The sequence below is a fragment of the Ruditapes philippinarum genome, unplaced genomic scaffold, assembly GCF_026571515.1.
Source record: "Ruditapes philippinarum isolate M1 unplaced genomic scaffold, ASM2657151v2 ctg203_1_1_1_1, whole genome shotgun sequence".
Classification (NCBI taxonomy): Eukaryota; Metazoa; Mollusca; class Bivalvia; order Venerida; family Veneridae; genus Ruditapes; species Ruditapes philippinarum.
The window spans coordinates 62,996-81,273 of record NW_026859499.1 but is presented as its reverse complement, the minus strand read 5'-3'; the positions used below and the strand labels follow the sequence as shown (position 1 = coordinate 81,273).

At 31.4% G+C, this 18,278-nt stretch overlaps 1 protein-coding gene across 2 annotated transcripts in view; it reads right to left on the bottom strand.

Annotated features, from left to right (window-relative positions):
* The window catches only part of LOC132756718 (uncharacterized), a 35,307-nt gene continuing 17,029 nt past the window's right edge, over positions 1 to 18,278 (bottom strand). The window contains exons 2-17 of one of the 2 annotated variants that reach the window (XR_009629366.1): positions 13,731 to 14,360; positions 13,316 to 13,396; positions 12,441 to 12,773; positions 12,063 to 12,124; positions 10,069 to 10,229; positions 9,187 to 9,302; positions 8,407 to 8,477; positions 7,959 to 8,117; positions 7,516 to 7,563; positions 7,209 to 7,373; positions 6,950 to 7,041; positions 6,492 to 6,548; positions 6,017 to 6,203; positions 4,701 to 5,581; positions 3,808 to 3,945; positions 1 to 3,174 (exon numbers count right to left, since the gene is read on the bottom strand). Coding sequence is in view for 1 of the 2 variants with exons in the window: in XM_060747850.1 (XP_060603833.1) it covers positions 6,946 to 7,041; positions 7,209 to 7,373; positions 7,516 to 7,563; positions 7,959 to 8,117; positions 8,407 to 8,477; positions 9,187 to 9,302; positions 10,069 to 10,229; positions 12,063 to 12,124; positions 12,441 to 12,773; positions 13,316 to 13,396; positions 13,731 to 14,331 (1,893 nt within the window). In the remaining variant the exon portion in view is untranslated. Of the gene's footprint in view, positions 3,175 to 3,807; positions 3,946 to 4,700; positions 5,582 to 6,016; positions 6,204 to 6,491; positions 6,549 to 6,945; positions 7,042 to 7,208; positions 7,374 to 7,515; positions 7,564 to 7,958; positions 8,118 to 8,406; positions 8,478 to 9,186; positions 9,303 to 10,068; positions 10,230 to 12,062; positions 12,125 to 12,440; positions 12,774 to 13,315; positions 13,397 to 13,730; positions 14,361 to 18,278 lie in introns of those variants that run through there. The other variant, XM_060747850.1, reaches the window with a different exon arrangement.

The window sequence follows — 18,278 nt, the reverse complement described above, 5'->3', positions numbered from 1 at the left end:
TTATACACGGCAAAGAATATTTTATTATGGTTACACGAAGACACAACACACGCAATTGGTCAGGAAAAATGAAACATTAATAAACACGTTAAAAAGCTACTTATTCAAAAAAATGTGCAGAATCTATTGCTATATCTAATGCTATGGCAGTGTTTGAAATAATTATGGAATTACAATAATATTTGTTCTAATGATAGAAGGTATTAAACACATAAAACATCTGAAAGGTATCCAAAACATAAAACATGTTGAAGTGCTGTTTATTCAACAAAGCGTGCAGACTCTATTGCTATGGCAGTATTTGAAATAATTATTGAATTACAATGATTTTTGCTCTAACGATAAAAGGTATTAAACACATAAATCATCTAAGCACAATTTAATTGTTTTTCACTTGTACTTTTAGAGGGACTCCACTGAAGTGTTTTTAAACAAGAATGAACTGGAAATATTTTTTCGAGACATTTATACAATTTTTGTAGTTCTAGTGTCCAAATATAAGGTCATTCTTTCACTTTGTTTTTCAGAATAATTATTTTTATTATTCAAAATGACCAAAAGCGAAAAACGTTTCAAGTTGTACACAAGTTATTGGTCTAGACCTACATATAAAAGTGGCCTTAATCTCGAAAAAAATATTTCTTGTCCCATTATGTCAAAACACCTCAGTAGTGTCCCATTAAGAAAAGTGTACACAAAAAAATATAGATACACAAATATTAATATTTATTCTTTATTATAGTCTGATCTATACATACATATATAATTAAAACAATATACATACAGTAAATTGTACAGCCATTCTTTAAAGAATTATAACAGACTTTTATAGTTTATAAGAGGGGCAACTCCACAGTCCACATTACAGAAATCTATAATATCTACTGTAGATTTACCTCCCTTATTTACATAATTATACCCATTTACATGTTAATATAAACACATCATAATATCTCTGAGACATTTATAAGTAAAACAGCATATTCCAAGCATTGAATGTTATACTTAATATAAATAAAATGTACTAATATTTATATCTACAACAAAACTGTATGAGTAATTACATTAGGAATTGTTAATATTAAAATGGAAGAATGAAATCTCATTACTTTACTAAACCCTAAATGGTTGTCTCCTCGTAAATGTACTAAAATCATTTATACATACTGTCTTATTATATTTTGTCTTTATACAATCTAAAAATTTGGTAACAACCACTGACCTCAATTTAAAATCTGCCATAAGGTATTCGATAATAAAATACTGAGTTTTGTAAATGCAGCACTATTGCGCATAATAAAAAATGTCTTACAAAATCATATATCACTCATGGTCAGACCATGAATGGACTGGTCAGTGGTGATTATCAAAGCAGGAAGATAAAATTTTCTAGTTGGTTTAAAGATACATTTTTAACATTTATACAATAAAAGATCTTTTGTTATTTAAAATGTTCATTTTAGGCAGGAGGTGAGACACACACATCATCAACTTTAAATTTTTGAATTAATAATGTGTATTGTCACCCTCCATCTAAGATGAAGCAATTAAAATATATATTTATTGGTACAAAAAATCTCTTCTAACATTAAGTATTTCGTAGCAGGATTTTGCAGTATATTTGACAATATCATCATTTGACAAGAGGAAGCAAAGCTTGGCAATATCATTATAAGAATTAAACAAAGTACAATTTTCAGCAGCATTTGCAAATAATTTATTGCGAATATCAGTGTACTGGGGGCAATGCAATAATACGTGCATCTCATCTTCGATGCCATTATTACAAATAGGACATACTCTATCGTTAACATTTAATCTTTCGTATCTGCCAATCTCCAATCTGATTGGTGCAACACCACGTTTAAATTTAGCCAATGCTGATCTATGGCGATAAGACATAACTTTACTGACATAATGCTCCTGTTCAAAATCAAACTTAAAATTTCTGATATAACCTTAACTTGTTTCTACCATCACCAGATTTACTAAATATACAATGAACTGATCTTATCCATTCATCTATCAATACATCCATTGCATTCTTCACAATGTATCAACAACAAGATTTTCATTCTGTGGCAATGTACAGTCACTAAAATCTACACAAACAAATTTTATAAAGAGGCTTTTCATCCTAAAATGCCAGTTGCTACAATTTCTACTTGCAAGGTTATAACAGTACTTTGATATCTTGAAATTTACTCTGTTTTGATCTATATTTGACAATTTACACCAAAAAACAAAACCTGTTTAAACATCCATATACACTACACGCAAGAATTAACAAGAGCACCGCATAGGCGGGACAATATACGTTCGAATGCAAATTTGTATTTAGTAATTAAATTTTTAAAGAAATCACAAATAATATTTAAATTACAGAAGAAACCGATTCAGTTCATTACTTTTCCGGAACATGCTTTATCTCAATTATCAATATGATTCAGAGTGACCCCAGGGCAGAGATTTATAGGTATTTCCTTTAATATTTGTTGAGATCTATATTGATACATGTCATTTTCATGATCAGTACAAAAGTAATAACTCTACTTTTATAAACTCAGCTACATGATAAATATCTATGCTCTGAAAATTGTAGGTTTTGGGAAAGAGATTTTTAAGACATGTGCACCATATAAATCTGTGTACATGTAAAATATGTCACGCCGCCCGGCCCTGTACGGAGCCATTTTTTTAAATATCAGGGTAATGAGTCTTGTTAGTAATTTTGTTTTTTTTTCTCGGTGACGTATGACATTGACCTGTGGAAGGTCAAACTCATTATGGTCTTATTATGGTTTACTTTTCTGTTAAGTTGTTTCAATTTTCTTCCAAACATAGCAGCAACGAAATTGCTAACCGACAAATGGACGGTTGGGCGAACTGCCATTGCATAACAATATACACCGACATTTGTCCGGGCGTATAAAAAAGTAAAAAAATGAAATAAATAATATTCGTGCAAATTTGCAAAGTAAATAAGGGTTAATAATACATCTAATACAAGTTTTCAGTTGTCCATTTCTCTTGTTCATAATATGAACATGCAAAACACTTAGTTGTATAGTATAGTACAATAATCATCATTTACATGTAAAATGAATGTTCCAGCATAAAATAATGCTCTGTCTAACTGTCCTCTTTTATTTATACCTATGGTATAACGGAACCCTAAAACAACAAAACAAAACAAATCAATTAAAACGTTTGAAAATAGATTCATAACATTTTACGCATAAATAAATCTATAAAATATTTTCTATAATTTTATATAAGAAGTAAGTTAAGATCTCACATTCTACCATACGTTGAACAGTTTCTTAATGTATTCAATGTTCAATCCTGTTATCAAATCACTAAGGGGCATCCGTTAAGGTCTTTGACTTCAAATTACTTGTCTCTCACCACTGTAGTGTAAAATTAAACAAGCATCGTCGATTTCTATCAAACTAGCTACAGAACTGCGGTGCTTCTTTTCAGGATCCCATTTCTGCCTGAAATAATGCACAGATGGGCACCTGATGTCTTCCTTAGTCCTCAGTATATGTCCTTATGTGACATATACTGTCTTGGGCCGAAAAACCCAACAACAACAAAAGAATTAAATATTTTTTGAAATTAAGTTTAGTATTGAAATATCCATGATACATTATAAGAAGAAAATGAAATGACTAAGATCTCTTTGATTTATTGCTGAATAACATAAATTAACTAATTAATGATATAGACTTCTTTCCATACAAAGTTTTTACCCTGATAAAGCGCTCTAAGAAAAGAAAATCATAAAGAAGATCATAAAGATACCTTTGGTGGCGGAATATTGTTTTCCGTGCACCATTCTTGAAAGGACTTTTCAATAATATCGAATAAGTCAAGGTCTGTTTCACTACAGTAGATTCGAACATATTGTTCCGCAAACGTGTCCGGAAGGATAAAGGAAACCTATGAATAAAATGTATATTTATTTAATGGCAGCGAATGACAAATAATTTCAAAACTGAGATATCCCTTAAGCAATAGAAACAAATTAGCAAAAATCGTAGACTAAGGTTTTCCTAAATTTTTTACAAGCTGTACAGCTCAAAATATGAAAAACAAAATCAATAAGGGAGGGCGGCGTACATTGAATGCAAACCCCAACACGACCCACCAACACATGACCACCGCAAGGAGCCCAGCAGGACCCGAAAAAAAACAACAGGCAAGAGCACAACGAAAAGCACGGACGGCGAGCCAAAAACAACCATTCTTCCTAGAAATCATTTAAATTAAGGGGCTAAACCATCGTAAAGAGATATCAAATTTCTGAGTTTAGTCTATTAGTGGAACGTAACATAGTGAGTTGTCACTTTTTGGTAACATCATATCCATATTAACTTATCTAGACTTGTCGTGTCATTACCAATTTCAGTCATACGCCGAGAGGACATGTTACATTTAATAAGTTTAAATATTTTGAGCAGTAAACATATGTGACCATTAAAATACATTTTAAGAAGCTTTCAATTGTCCTTTCTGGTTGAGCATGCCTGTCTATGCCGGGTATTGCAAATGTTGTATTACCTATGATCTTAACCATAGTTTCAAATTCCCTGGCTGCAATATTCCGATAGAAAATTTGAATGAGGTATAATTGTAATAAATTATAGAATAGCAAACGTGCTTTAAAAGTAAATTATATCTTCTAAGTATCTTACTTGATCCTTGTTTATTCTTATGGCTTTTTGCTCTTGTCCTTTTTTGAAGAACCAGACGTTCATAATAGGATCTTTTTCTTTGCTTCCATAGTCCAGGTTAACAACCTATTCAACGAACGTATTGACTTAAATAGTGAGCTTTCTTTTATTAAGTTGTGTTCTTATATAGTTTATGTCGTTCTTTATTGATCGGGCTTTTATATAGTTTTTAAAATGTCTTTTTTTCAATTTACAATTACGATAAAAATTTAATAATTATTATATTTATATTACCATATTTATAAATCCCTTGAACCATGCATATGCATATTCTGTTAATAGTAAAAGATCATGTTACACAATATTTTATGGTTTTATATCATAAATATGATACTCAAATTAAGATTTATCAATATTGTATGTTTCAAAAAGCATTATTTATAAAAGTATTACCGAATTTTACACTTCATGCAAATAAAGGGAGGAAATTAGAAATTTATTTTCTATAAAGTCTAAGTCAAATGTTTCAATAAGAAATGAATGCATATACATGTATTCTAATGATTACATATAATATGTACAAATATTTGCAGTACATATTTTACATATTCTTCGATTTTTGAAAATTGTTTTAAATACATAATTATATACATATATAAAATTTCACTTAAGTGTTGTAACAACGTCAATTACATCATACAGGATCTTTAATATAGTGCTTACAAAAATTAAGTTTAAACAATTTTTAATATGAGATTAATGAGTAAATTAATAAAACATGTATGTGTAAAGGTACTTGCATCAATTTCAATGAATTTTGACAATTCTCTTGGTTCGGGCAATTTCTGATTTATCTTGTTAAAAAGATTTTCTTGAACTTCAGTCTCAACTATCCAACCTTTCTGCAAAAAATAAAAAGTATACGACTGTTTTTATTATATTTTATATTCACTTAGAACATTACTACCATGAATTTTGTATTTGTTACGATATTCTTAAACTGTTTTTATTCGTCAAATTAGTAATGGGACGCTAAAAAAGAATAAATCTTCAAATAACATACTCAGTCTTCTAAAAGTGTTCACGCTGTTTGAATTGCAAAAAAAAATATCTACAAATGTTGCATAAAATATATACTTTCCATTTAAAAGCAATAAAACAGTATGCAAATAAGCTATTTCAACCTAGAGCAATCGGACATCATAAATTAAATAAATCTAATATGAAACTTGCAGAATACCTTGATAATTTAATAGTTTACTGGGTAAAATAAATCATGGTTGTATTATATAATTTTGCTTAATGTCGATATTGAGAAGCTCTTTGTATCAAAATACCTGCTTAACGTCGACTTGAGTTTGTGTGACACACTTGTAGAATTCCCTTTGAACAATCCTGTTTATTATTTCCCTCGAGGTTTCCAAATCCTTATCAACTGACCTTTGTATTTGCAGCAGGATGTCGTCTGTCAGATGAACAAACGCCTTCATGTCTTTTATAGTGTCAGATAGTTTTACCGGTCGACTGTTTTAAATAAATATGCCCTCATAAATATTTTACCTAACTGCGTGGTTTAAACTATAACTGTATTTTTTCCATATTCTATTCCGTGATGATATTGAAATTCTTTTTTAAAACTTGCAACAATTTAAATATATTCGTTAACTTATTGAACATGTTCTTGTACATCTATTTACTTATGTGACGACAATGTTTAGATAAATGCGTATTTACGAATTGGTCATATTGAAAATACTGAATATAGAGATTGTCATGTGAAAGTAATGCTGAATAAAAAATAGTTTAAGTTACCAATTTTCACCAATAAAGAATAGTTTCTCATTTGCCGCAAGCAATGCGTCACGGACCCTGAAATAGAGAAACAAGTAGATTTATATTCTTAAATTGTAAATAGAAAAGAAAGAAGAAATAAAACATATTAAAAGCAAAACGGATATATTTACTTCTTAATTATACTTTTCTTTGTGGAACAATTATCATTATTTCAACTTTGATTTAAACAGCACAAGCTATTTGTTTTACTTCATATCAGCAAAGATTGACAGCGTTAAAAGAACAACTTATTAACATGCGATTAAATAGAGAAAGATAAATATGAACTGTTTCAAAGTCATGTGAAGAAAACTAAACTATCTGAAAAGAAGTGTCAAATATTGACTCTAAATTGTTTATTAAATAATAATTTGATGAAACATCACAATTGTTTTAGGCTGAGATAAATTCGTTATGGTTATAACTGATTTTTTTACATTAATCCGATGATATTGTGCGTCTTGTGCTGATACGCCCTTCTGTACAGTGCCATTCTACTGTAGAACATATCGTACAGGTCTTGAGCGGCCTAAAATTGTGAATACATCCTGGTAGAAATTGATGAGAAATTGCAGTGTCAATGAAATATAGCAACATTTTCGAAACATTTGTAAACGTCTAGTTTTTGTATATTTTATCATTTTTATGTATATTGATATTCAAATAAAGTGTTATTATTTATGTGTGTCAGTTTACCTTATCTCTGTAGCAAATTTGTTTTCGCCCCTCTGCCATAATTACTCTAGCGTGTTGAATGCATCTATTGTGATCAAATACAGATTTCATTCCTAGCATGTAACTATCCCTGGCAATATAGTCCCAGCGGTCAACATCTATTCCATTAACATGGTTAGCAACCACCTTGCAACAGAGTGAAGTAATATCAATTTATCAAGCTATACGAATTTAAATGCAAGAGTTATTGATACCAAAAATAAACAAAATAGACTTTGAAAACAACTGGAACACAATATTATATTATAAAGAATCAATTTCAAAATACCTCGTAAAGAAAACTTTTGTTCTTGTCCCTTCCTTTGAATTGCCAAATCTGTGAACAGTAAAAAATTATGCTTTATCATCAAACCGTTAAATGCCCATTGAATTACTATTATTTTTATATATTTATTATAATATGAAAGTTATTTCAAAATATATGTATGTAATACGGCAACTGTTGAGGCCAAGTTAACGTTTTCAAATACACAGAAAGGGTAAACAAACAGCGAATTTTTACAAGATTTTGTAAATTACAAAGAGTCAATTAAGCATTTAGATACATAATTGCATTATTGTCTTAGTAAATATGTAACAATAATATGACATGATAAAATACATTATCTGAGGTTTTTGGTTGACTTTAAGGTCGCACCAACAAGTGTTGTACGGTTTATGTAGGTATACCTTTGTGGTATAATTTTAAGTAAAAATATAAAGAATATTTACCTTTTCAGACGTTGGCTTCGGAGGTACCCCAATCAGTTCTTTAATGAAAATTATATCTCTATCTTCTAATCCCGGTATATACTCACGGAATAGTTTGTAAAGTTTACCGTTTCTTTCTTGCATCATATCTTCAAACATTTCCACAGAGGCACGTTCATGCTAGAAATATTTTAAATAAAAGTGTTAATTCTTGTTTGTTTCCAAAGCGTCTTTTCTTCAAATATAGATGTCATTTATTTGTATTTTTTCAAAATTTGTAATATTGAAGTATAATTGGAAATAGTTATATGTTTGATAAAGTTTGATAAAATATTAGGTAATTCGTATTTAAATACCATGAAAATATTAAGGCATGTAATAAAGATAAAAGTGACAGCACTGATCAAACAGCTCGATCATTTAAAAATGCTACGTAGATGTAAAAAAGCAGACTGAAAATATAAGATACCCTCCATTTACTGTCTTGATCTATAGCTGGTAGGAACTTATCTTCAAACACATGGGAGAATGGTCCTTGACCTTAAGAAATGTATGATATGCATAACTAGTTATACGATATAATGTTTCTCTTTTACAAGTTTCAAATGTCTGCTATGTTTCCTGAAAAATTCATAAACGATGTATGAGACAATAACAACTAATTATTAGAGAGAGTATCGAAATAAGATGCTTTCTGATTTGTACGAGGGGATTGCCGAGTGTTTTGATGTTCTTTCTTTTTTGTATCATAGGCAAAAATGACAACAGGTTCCCTTTTGTCACAATATGAAACCCCAGAAAAAGTAACCTATGAACGAGCATCTGAATATGATACATCTAGCGCTTACCCTTTTTTCTGCCGTCACAATAAGTAAACCCCAGACAAAATGAACCAATCAATGAGCATGCTGATGGAGTGCGGGTAACTAATACCTGCACTCAAGTGAACGTACTTAGCATGTATATGTATATGATTTAACTCTGACACATTTTCAACCGAACGGTTTCCAAACTATGATATAATTATAAGATATTCTTCTAAAGTTCTAAAAATAATGTCTACTTTGATAAAAAAGCACAAGAAAGTCAGGACAAAGAGCAGCAATCTCTACGCATAGAATGATTTATGAGACATATTATGAGGTTATAATGACCTTTGTAATAAAATATTCTTCCAAAATCTAGTCATGGTGCCCATTTGGAATAAAAAGCACATTATTTATGTTATATAAAGTGAGTAAAAACTTACCTAAATCATGACAAAGAGCAGCAATTTCTACGCATAGAATGTCCTTTGTTGTGATGTCCAACACAGGCTGACGTTCTTTTAGAACTCGCAACAGTTTTCCCGCCAAGTGACAAACACTGGAAAATATTCGCAGTAACAGTGGGCTTATATCAGTTGTTAACAAAATTAAAATCTATGAAACGCCTTACAAGAAAATTGAGCCTTACAAGAAAATTGGGCTGAATGCTTGTGCCGTGTGCTCAAAGTCATCTTTTTTTAAAAAAAAATAAATAACTATGATATAAGCAAACAGTAATAGGGTGTAACAAATAAAGAAACCACATGTGGAAAACTGTGTAACTGAAAGAATATTTAAAACAAAAGACACAATAATTCATATAGCAAGGATAACTTCATGAATGAGTCTGCGGGTGTTATAAAATTCAAAGTTATATAATTAAATGTAAAAAATGCGTATGCTAGTAGGGTTGCTCGTAGACGGTATCTATAATCAATGGACAGACATATACAAATCAAAATTTACAGAATTTTAATTTTGGCATGTTGGATGACCAAATCTGATTAAAACAAGCTGCTAAATAATGCTACGCATTAGGATCTGACGACCAGCAAAAGCTTGTCACCTTCTAGTGATTTTTCAAACAGACAAATTTCACCGAGCTTTCAGAATTTTCGATAACAAACATACCGTTGTTCATATAGCCAGCAGGTCAACTGGCAAAACAATCTTGGCCATTAAAAACTTAATATATGAAGCACTTTCTTATTATCCCTCATGTACAGACTCGATTTAATCGAGTATGCAATTTTCATGTAATTTTATTTGGATTGAAGCTTCCAATGTATTCACTTTTTCTCTAGATTATTATAACAGTAACTTACCCAATAGAATGTTCGAATCTATTATGGCTAGCTCCAGGATAGACATAGTAACATGTGTCCAGCTGTTTGATGTACCTCAATCTCTGAAACTGTCGTGTATCAATGATGTTTACACACAATGGATGAAGCTCTATTTGACCATACAACGGATCATTAAACACCTGATATCAAAATAAATGAAAAACTTATTTAAAAGATTTGACCCTATTCAATGAGGTTCAAGTATATCTATACAACTTGCGTCATATGCTAAAAGTTTCAAACAAATATAGCGAAGTTGTGTTTAAATTTTAAAGTTACAAGATAAAATGTTCGATAACTACAAATGTATTTATTGTTCGTGCGCGAAGACTAAGGTTGACAAGACCAAACTATGTAAATCAAGTATTCTATAATGTGTTCCATACGGAACATTACTGCATTGAACTGATCAATGGCAGAGAGTTTTGATATATACGAGAAAGGTTATTCTGGAACGGAACAGAAAACTCAAAAAAGTTATTTTTGGTTACTTTCAGTAGTACCAATGGTGGTTTTTGAAAAGAATGAGGGTACGCCATTAGTAGTGAAAATAACCAGTTCATTTGCCTTACATAAGTAATATTATATAGATATCTCATAAATGAAAATAGTTTTGAGTTCAAATTTTAATATTGTTCATGATAATTTCTGTAACACATGATTATGATGTCGATGCGTTTTGATTATACCTATTTGACAGAAATAACAGCAGTTACGTGGCGAATTTAGGTTCCCTCAGAGGAAAATTGCTTTTAAAAAGTAATGTCTTGCACAATAGTACTATAAATCTTTGCTAAAAAGTTCAATGTCTGCCCCGCCATGGGGACACTTTAGAATCATTTATAATAAAACGCATTCTCATCTTTTTTATGTAAAATATACATTTTTTTTATTCTGAAGGAAGACATGAAATTGTATAATAAAGCAAATGTACATACATTAAAAACTTTATTCCAATAAGGGTGTAATCTCCTATTACATTGAAATCATAAGGTAATAATATGTTATATCATGAACTCTATTTGATTGTTTTAGATAAATCTAATCTTTTGATGAATAACAGAAGTTTTTGGTTAAAACCATATTGTATTTGTGAAGAAATGCTATGCCAACATAACTAATATAACAAAAGTAGATTTTCTTTTAATTTCTAATATTTTCTTTACAACTAAGCTTTGCAATAATGCCAGTAGTGTCTAGTGAATTTAGAGGCCAAGGTCAGATTTAGCATGTCAAATGAAAGACATTGTGCAGATGTGTCTTATGTTAAGATACAAAGGTCATAGTGCAATATTATTTACTGTATTACATAGCTGTATTAAACTTTGAAATGCAGTTACAGTTATTTTTCTTAAATACAAGCATTTTCAATTTCTAAAAACAAAAACGTTTTCATTAATATACATGCAGAGCTCTCTTGTTAGAGTTTGTGACCGCTTTTCATTTCATAAATATCTGAAAGGGATACATTTTTCTTGCTAGAGGTCACGGCCTGTAGGCTGCATTCCAGCAATTGAATCTTTTTATAGACAAATTGGATAACATGTACACATGTTTTAAAAACACTCCAATACAGGTTGCTCAGATAATAGGATTTATAAAGTTTATACTATATGTACAATGTTGATATGTCAATGACCACCGGGACTGGGACCAATTTTGTCTAAAAGCAAATGCGTTTGAAATAATATCTAAGATCTTGGCCTTGTGAGTCTTTAGAAGAAAATTTAAAAAAAAATCATATAATTTCTTAAGATTCCCATGAAAGCCAGACAAACATTTTGGAAGCCATTCAAGAACAATCATGTCAAGTTTAGCTGCAGCTGGACTAACTGCTTTTTTAGAAGAACTTTTAAAAAAAAAATCAATATATATGACACACACACAACGCAACACGCACAGGTGAATCACATTGTGCCACCGCATTGCAGATGCTCTGTTGGCATAAAAAAATAAAATATTCATTCCCTTACATGCATGGAAACTCTTAATTTCTTCGAATGTGGCTGATAGTCATTTGAGGTTGTCGAATCTGCTTATAGAAATAAAATACACATCTGGATTATAATTACTAATATCAATTGACATTATAACGTGAATACCTTTCGAGTTAAAGAAGATATCTGCCCATTTGGGTCGTTCGCTTTGCAAAACTACCAAACATATAGATTATAAGACTTCAATAAGCTAATCAAATATTTGATTTGTAATTTTCTAAAGAACATGATCACAATATTGTTAATAAACTTATAAAATGTATTTGCATTCAATGACATGTACTTTCTTGTTATTTTATTTCAACTTTGAAAGCTTACTTTGAAAATAAAGATGATATCTTCAAATACACGTACCTAACTGTCGGATGATTTCCCTTTGGTTTTCTTCTGGAATACCGATCTGTATTTTTATCATTCCCTCTTCCTTTTCATAAGTTGTATTAGCGATTTCGTGAACGCGTCTGTGAAGAATCGGGCCGCTAAAGTAGTTGATCAAATAAATCAGAGACGTAACCGAGAAGCATGTAAATTTGAAAAGAATGGAACCAGGGCTGTCGCTTTCAACTTCTGGGCCCAATTCACGAATATCATCTTTAATAAATTCAATATAGGCTCTGCCACTAACAACAATTCCCGCCGTTGTTTCACTTTCATCATTTGTTACAAAGTGTACTACAATATCAAGTGCTGAAATGTAAGATTTTGCATTTTTATTGCATATAACCAAGTGCAAACTCAGACCATTAAAAAAAAAGTAATACAAAATTATGTTTTCCTTCATTTTAGCAGATATTACCATTTTTTTTCTATATCCCTTATTGCCATATCTCCATACAAATGGCTTTTGTACCATAAAAATTGCGTACTTTAATCCATTTTATTATCTCCCTGTGGATCTAATTCTGCAAGGGACGTTCTCGTGATTGAACAAAGGCATGAAGGAAAGGGTCTTATGCTTCAGTTCATGCCACCATTTTCGTTTACATTCATACTGATATGTGTAACTTAAATCGTTTATGTGAATAGTGAAAAACTATCGAAAATTACTGTCGTTTATTCTGACCAAGTAGCGTGATTCTTTTATTCAAGATAAATAAAAAACATTTTATTGATGATGAGTATCAAATTTGATATATACTTAAGTTGTTTTTATGGGTTTTTTTTTTCACGTACAACCGTAGAATTATAAGTTCTTCCATTTCTACAGTTAAAGAAACATAAAAATTTACGTAAAGGAATTCTTGCATGTCTTCCACTTCTCTCATGGTTTTCTTGTATGCCAAGTAAATAGGAATTAAGCTTCTCAAGACCTAAAAGACAAACATTCATACTCTAAAAAGATGTCAAACGGCGAAAGTAAAGACATATTAGGCAAAATTTACGGGCACATGTAATGCATAATTTTATTTTGTATATTTTCCTTTTAACTTCAAATAGGATGAAATATATAAGAACTGATAATTATCATTTGGAAAATTTTCCATGAAGGAAATTACTATATTCTAACATTAACACAAAGATGTCAAAGATGAACACGATACTTCCAAGTCGTTAATTTCAACAAGTTCTGTGGAATAATTTTAATATGCCCATCTGAATCATAAAATATTCTCCTGCTTATTTATTTTATCTTAAATCAATTACCTTCATGTGAGATTTCAAGCCAAACATGATATTTTTCTTCGTCCTCTAACCATTTAATCAATTTCGCCTTTATCTCTTCCACATCAGCTGATTGCATAATACCTGTGTCTTTTAAACACGGTCGTAATTCGTCTTCTAGCTGAGGTGTTCCCATCGCTTGTGAACATCTTTTTATGATATTTTCAATCTGATCAAGAATTGTTTTGTATGTATCGTCGTCAAAGTCCAGTGCTGATTCTGCCATGTGAACTAACTCATTCCTAAATCTTCTCAAAAGAATTATGTGGTCTTTGACATCTTTTCGCAGTTTACAGAAATGAATTATAAGGAAACAGAATGTATTTAGATCCCATGTCTCAGTGTCAGTTGGTTTAGAAAATCCAGGGAACAGATTTTCTTTCAAATCTTTGCCAAGATCATGTTTAAGTATGCTATCCCTTTCTGTATGCAGGAAGTGGTCGACAGTCCATGGAGATGGGATGTGACCTGGTGGCGTTAAATCCTTTACTCTTTTGAAAAACAACTCTTTGGTGATTCTAAAGCCACACTGATAGACAACAGCTGTCAAATGACCATACTTTCGCAGATATGTTTGAGGCATAATTTCAACTTTATTTCATTCTTGTTTTCCTAAAAAAACAATTTTGAAAGAGAAATAATGATATTCCTTACCGTGTTACATTACAAGTTCTTGTTAATCTTCAACAAATGTTATGTTCAATGTTTTTTCCTTTTATATATATTACCTTCCGAAATATCTTTCAATAACTATCAATATTTTTTTCTCAGGGGATAAAAACGTATTCATTGTAAACAGTTTAGGATTTAATTATTGTATATAATTTTTGTCCGGTACTGGAATGATCATTCAAATAAGTATTGTTTTCCATTAAACTTTATGTGATCATTCGAATTGAAATTAGTAAGAGAATATTTAAATATTATATTATATATACAAATTCAAACAATTTTTTTAAAGAGCTAGTTCATTCAAGCTTGTTTTATGTTTTTAGGTGGGATGTTCCACTTTTAACAGTATCACTCATGTACAGACTTAATCATACCTAGTCTGCAATGTTCATGTTATTTTGTTGTTATGCTGAGTGCTTCTGAGAGATCAGACTTTATCACTTCAAAATAGCAGGTGTCAGTTGTAAAAAGTTGACTCATACTTGTTACTGGATCATTGAGTCCAACACTTTTAAGTGTTGAAAATTGAGTATGCTCACGCCGGTTCTAGGGGAGGTGAGGGATATTGCACATTTCACAGACTCAATCAAACCGAGTCTGCAATTTTCATGTTATTTTGTTGTGATAAATGCTATCTAGGGATCATACTTTATCCAGATCATAAATACAAAATTAATGTATATGTAACTTAAACCATCAGAAGTCACAGCGACATATTACATGTATATGTTTGAGCTATATGTCTACAATTTACATATTTTGCGCACAGTGGCATGATACTAATATCTTTTTGAAATTAAGCTTTAGGTAATATATACAGGTGATACATATACGGAAAAAAATGAACAAAATCAACAAGGAAAGGCTGGTCCTTGTGTAGGTAATTCTAGTACGATATCATTTTTTCACATAAATCTGTGTTACTAGCGCAGCGGGGTTTGACTCTAAACGTTCCTTTAAAGTAACATATTATTGTAAAATATTTGTTGCATTTCTTGCGATGTAATATTTTTAATATCTAAGTTCCTAACCATGAAGATTGTTTCGACAACAGACCATCTATATAGTAAAATATTGCCATAATCATACTCAACAAAGGGCACTTACCCAAAAAGTACAAAGCTAGATCAAAAAACTAATCAAACAAAAGTTACACGCTCTGAAATAAATAATTCTATAGCCCGGTTTATAAAATAGCAAATTAGGCAAACAGCAATAATGAGATTGACAAAATATGGTTTATGAGGAGAGTGAGTTGTCATTCTTTCAACTGCATTTCACCATATCGTTATCTTTTCTTCAATGAAGTTGTGAATAAATATCTCTTAAGTTATATTTGTTATCTAAACAAACATTATGCAAGAAAGGAAACAACTTTAAAAGAATGTAGTGAGGAGTTATTATACTTGTGCACCACATTCCTCTTGAAAAAAGATCTATCCACCTATTAAACTTTAAGTTAATATTCCTTTAAAACCTTTAAAGTAATCTTCTGAACCAAAATTAAACATAATAAAATAATAAAAGGCACTCACTGAAAATAGAAGATTCAATAAATTAAGTCTAACTCACTTTCTCCCCGGGAATACTATCTACGTCCGCCATTACACCATTGTAGATCCAAGAAATTTCTGGTTAAAGTTATAAAATTTGCCATCTTTATACAGATTTCAGTACAAAATGCCTTATATAAATGCATTTAGTTCAGGAAAACAGTGAGTTGTTTCTGGATATAAAAAATCAAAATAAATTGTATAATTGGCAGAAATAGAAATGTAAAATTTTCGTCGGGCAAAACAACAGAGACTGTTCATGTTTTACAAATATATAAAGCGCACTATAATGCTACGGACATTAAACATTGCTGAAAGCAATAAACAGAAAAAAAGCAATCCAACGACTGATGTAGTGGCCAACTAACTAAGCAAAACCATTACCAACTTAATATGAAACAGACTGCACCTGCTAGAAAAAATCTAGTGAGGCATCACCTTCGTCTGAAGACGCCTGCTAAAACTGATTTTACATCTTCTTTTACAACACATGAAGACGTATTAACAGCTACCTCGCTGGCGAAAACATAGACAAAATGGAACATTGAAACTCATTTGAAGAACAGTGTGACTTAGAAGTTTGTTTTCATTTGTTTGAATATACAAAATACGATTGAAACAAGTACTCAGACAATGGTTGCCCCAAATTAATTCTTAAACCCTGTCACACTAGGGCGGCAAGATCTGAAGTTGATGACTCCAGCGTATTTTACTGCCACAAAGTCAAAATCCACACATCCACCCACCTTACCACAACCATACTCTACCATCCCATCGGATTTGACTTGGTAGTGGATAATGATTCCAGTGATGACACTATGTTTGCTATGGCACCATCAAACCATAGGCGTTCAAGGGTTCGTAACCTGTTGTTGACCTTTCCTGAACATTTATCTTATGATGGTAAATGTACTTTGGAACCGTTCTTTCTGAACAGTTCACTCGCCATCTCCAATAAGGCACGTGGAAGGCAGTGATAGTATTTCTAGATGATACCACATTGCCTTAACGCAGTTTTAACCACAATCTCTAAAACTTGCGGGATGCCATTTTGAGACTTTGGAGGCACAGGCTAAAAACAAGTTATTTTGCCATAAAGTCGGCAGGGACATTATTGTTATGACAGAACATGACATAGCAGTGGCGAAAGATTACCCTTTCCCAACAGTGCCAAGAATCTTTAGGGTTGGTTAACTATCGTAGAAGGCTTGTAAAGGACTTCTCTAGGATAGCTGCCCCATTGTTTGCCGTCAAAGGCAAAGCAAATTTGTCTGGCACGAAGATCAAGCAGAGGCATTCAGAAGTGCTTGTTGACACAATCTCCGGCATTGAGGAATCAACATGACTTTTTCTTGGAAACGGTGGCCTCCAATGATTCGATTGGAGCAGAGGAGGTTGATGAATTTAAGGGAGTCACAAGGACAACTGGGGTGTTGACTGAAAGATCTCTCTCAGTTTAACATAATTTTAGACATTGTGTTGGTTGCTGATGCAATGTCAAACATATCAATGCAAAATGAGACATTTCGAGGCTGGATGGCTGGAGTGCTACACGATCTGTTACTTTGTGATAAATGTGAAGATTATAAGAAGACCCATTATGATCGGATAAAGTTCTTTATAAATGTAGATGAGGTAGATACATTGGTTAACAAATCAAAGGGTTCAGTTAGTCGTACTGCTAATTATTTTATGTCTTAAGATACAGGTTAAGAGTACCAAAAGGATACCAGGGTTTCTGCATATTCTATGGCATTGATTTTTATGAAAACCATTGATTTTTATGAAAACCAATCAGATGCAGATGGCCAGCCGGTCCTTGTCAATGAGGTTGGTGAGCATGGTCATACGAGTCTCTCCGATGGTCAAATTTTCAGAAGACGGCAAGGGTACATTGGAAAAGGTTGCGTAATATGGCCTGCAGAAGCAAAAAATCACACCAGCTTCTTTTCAATGTAAATTAAACGTTGCAATGAGTCGTTGTCAGTAAGACCACATTGACATGCGTCAATTATTTTACTTACTAGACAGCGCTATATACCGAAATATTATCTTACCTGGTACTTTTAGACAAAAAATATTGAAATGTGTTCTGTTCATTTAGGTTTGTTTCAGTTATTGCTGTTACCTTCTGAAATTCTGTTACGAACAACGTTAATGGTATAAACCTGTATCTTAGGAATTTAAATTTCAAAGTAACAACAGGAAAAATTATATTTGTTCCATAATCTTACGGTTGATATTGGAAAGAATTGTAACATTAAATGTCTCTGTTTTTTAACACTCATAAAAAGTGTACGTAAAC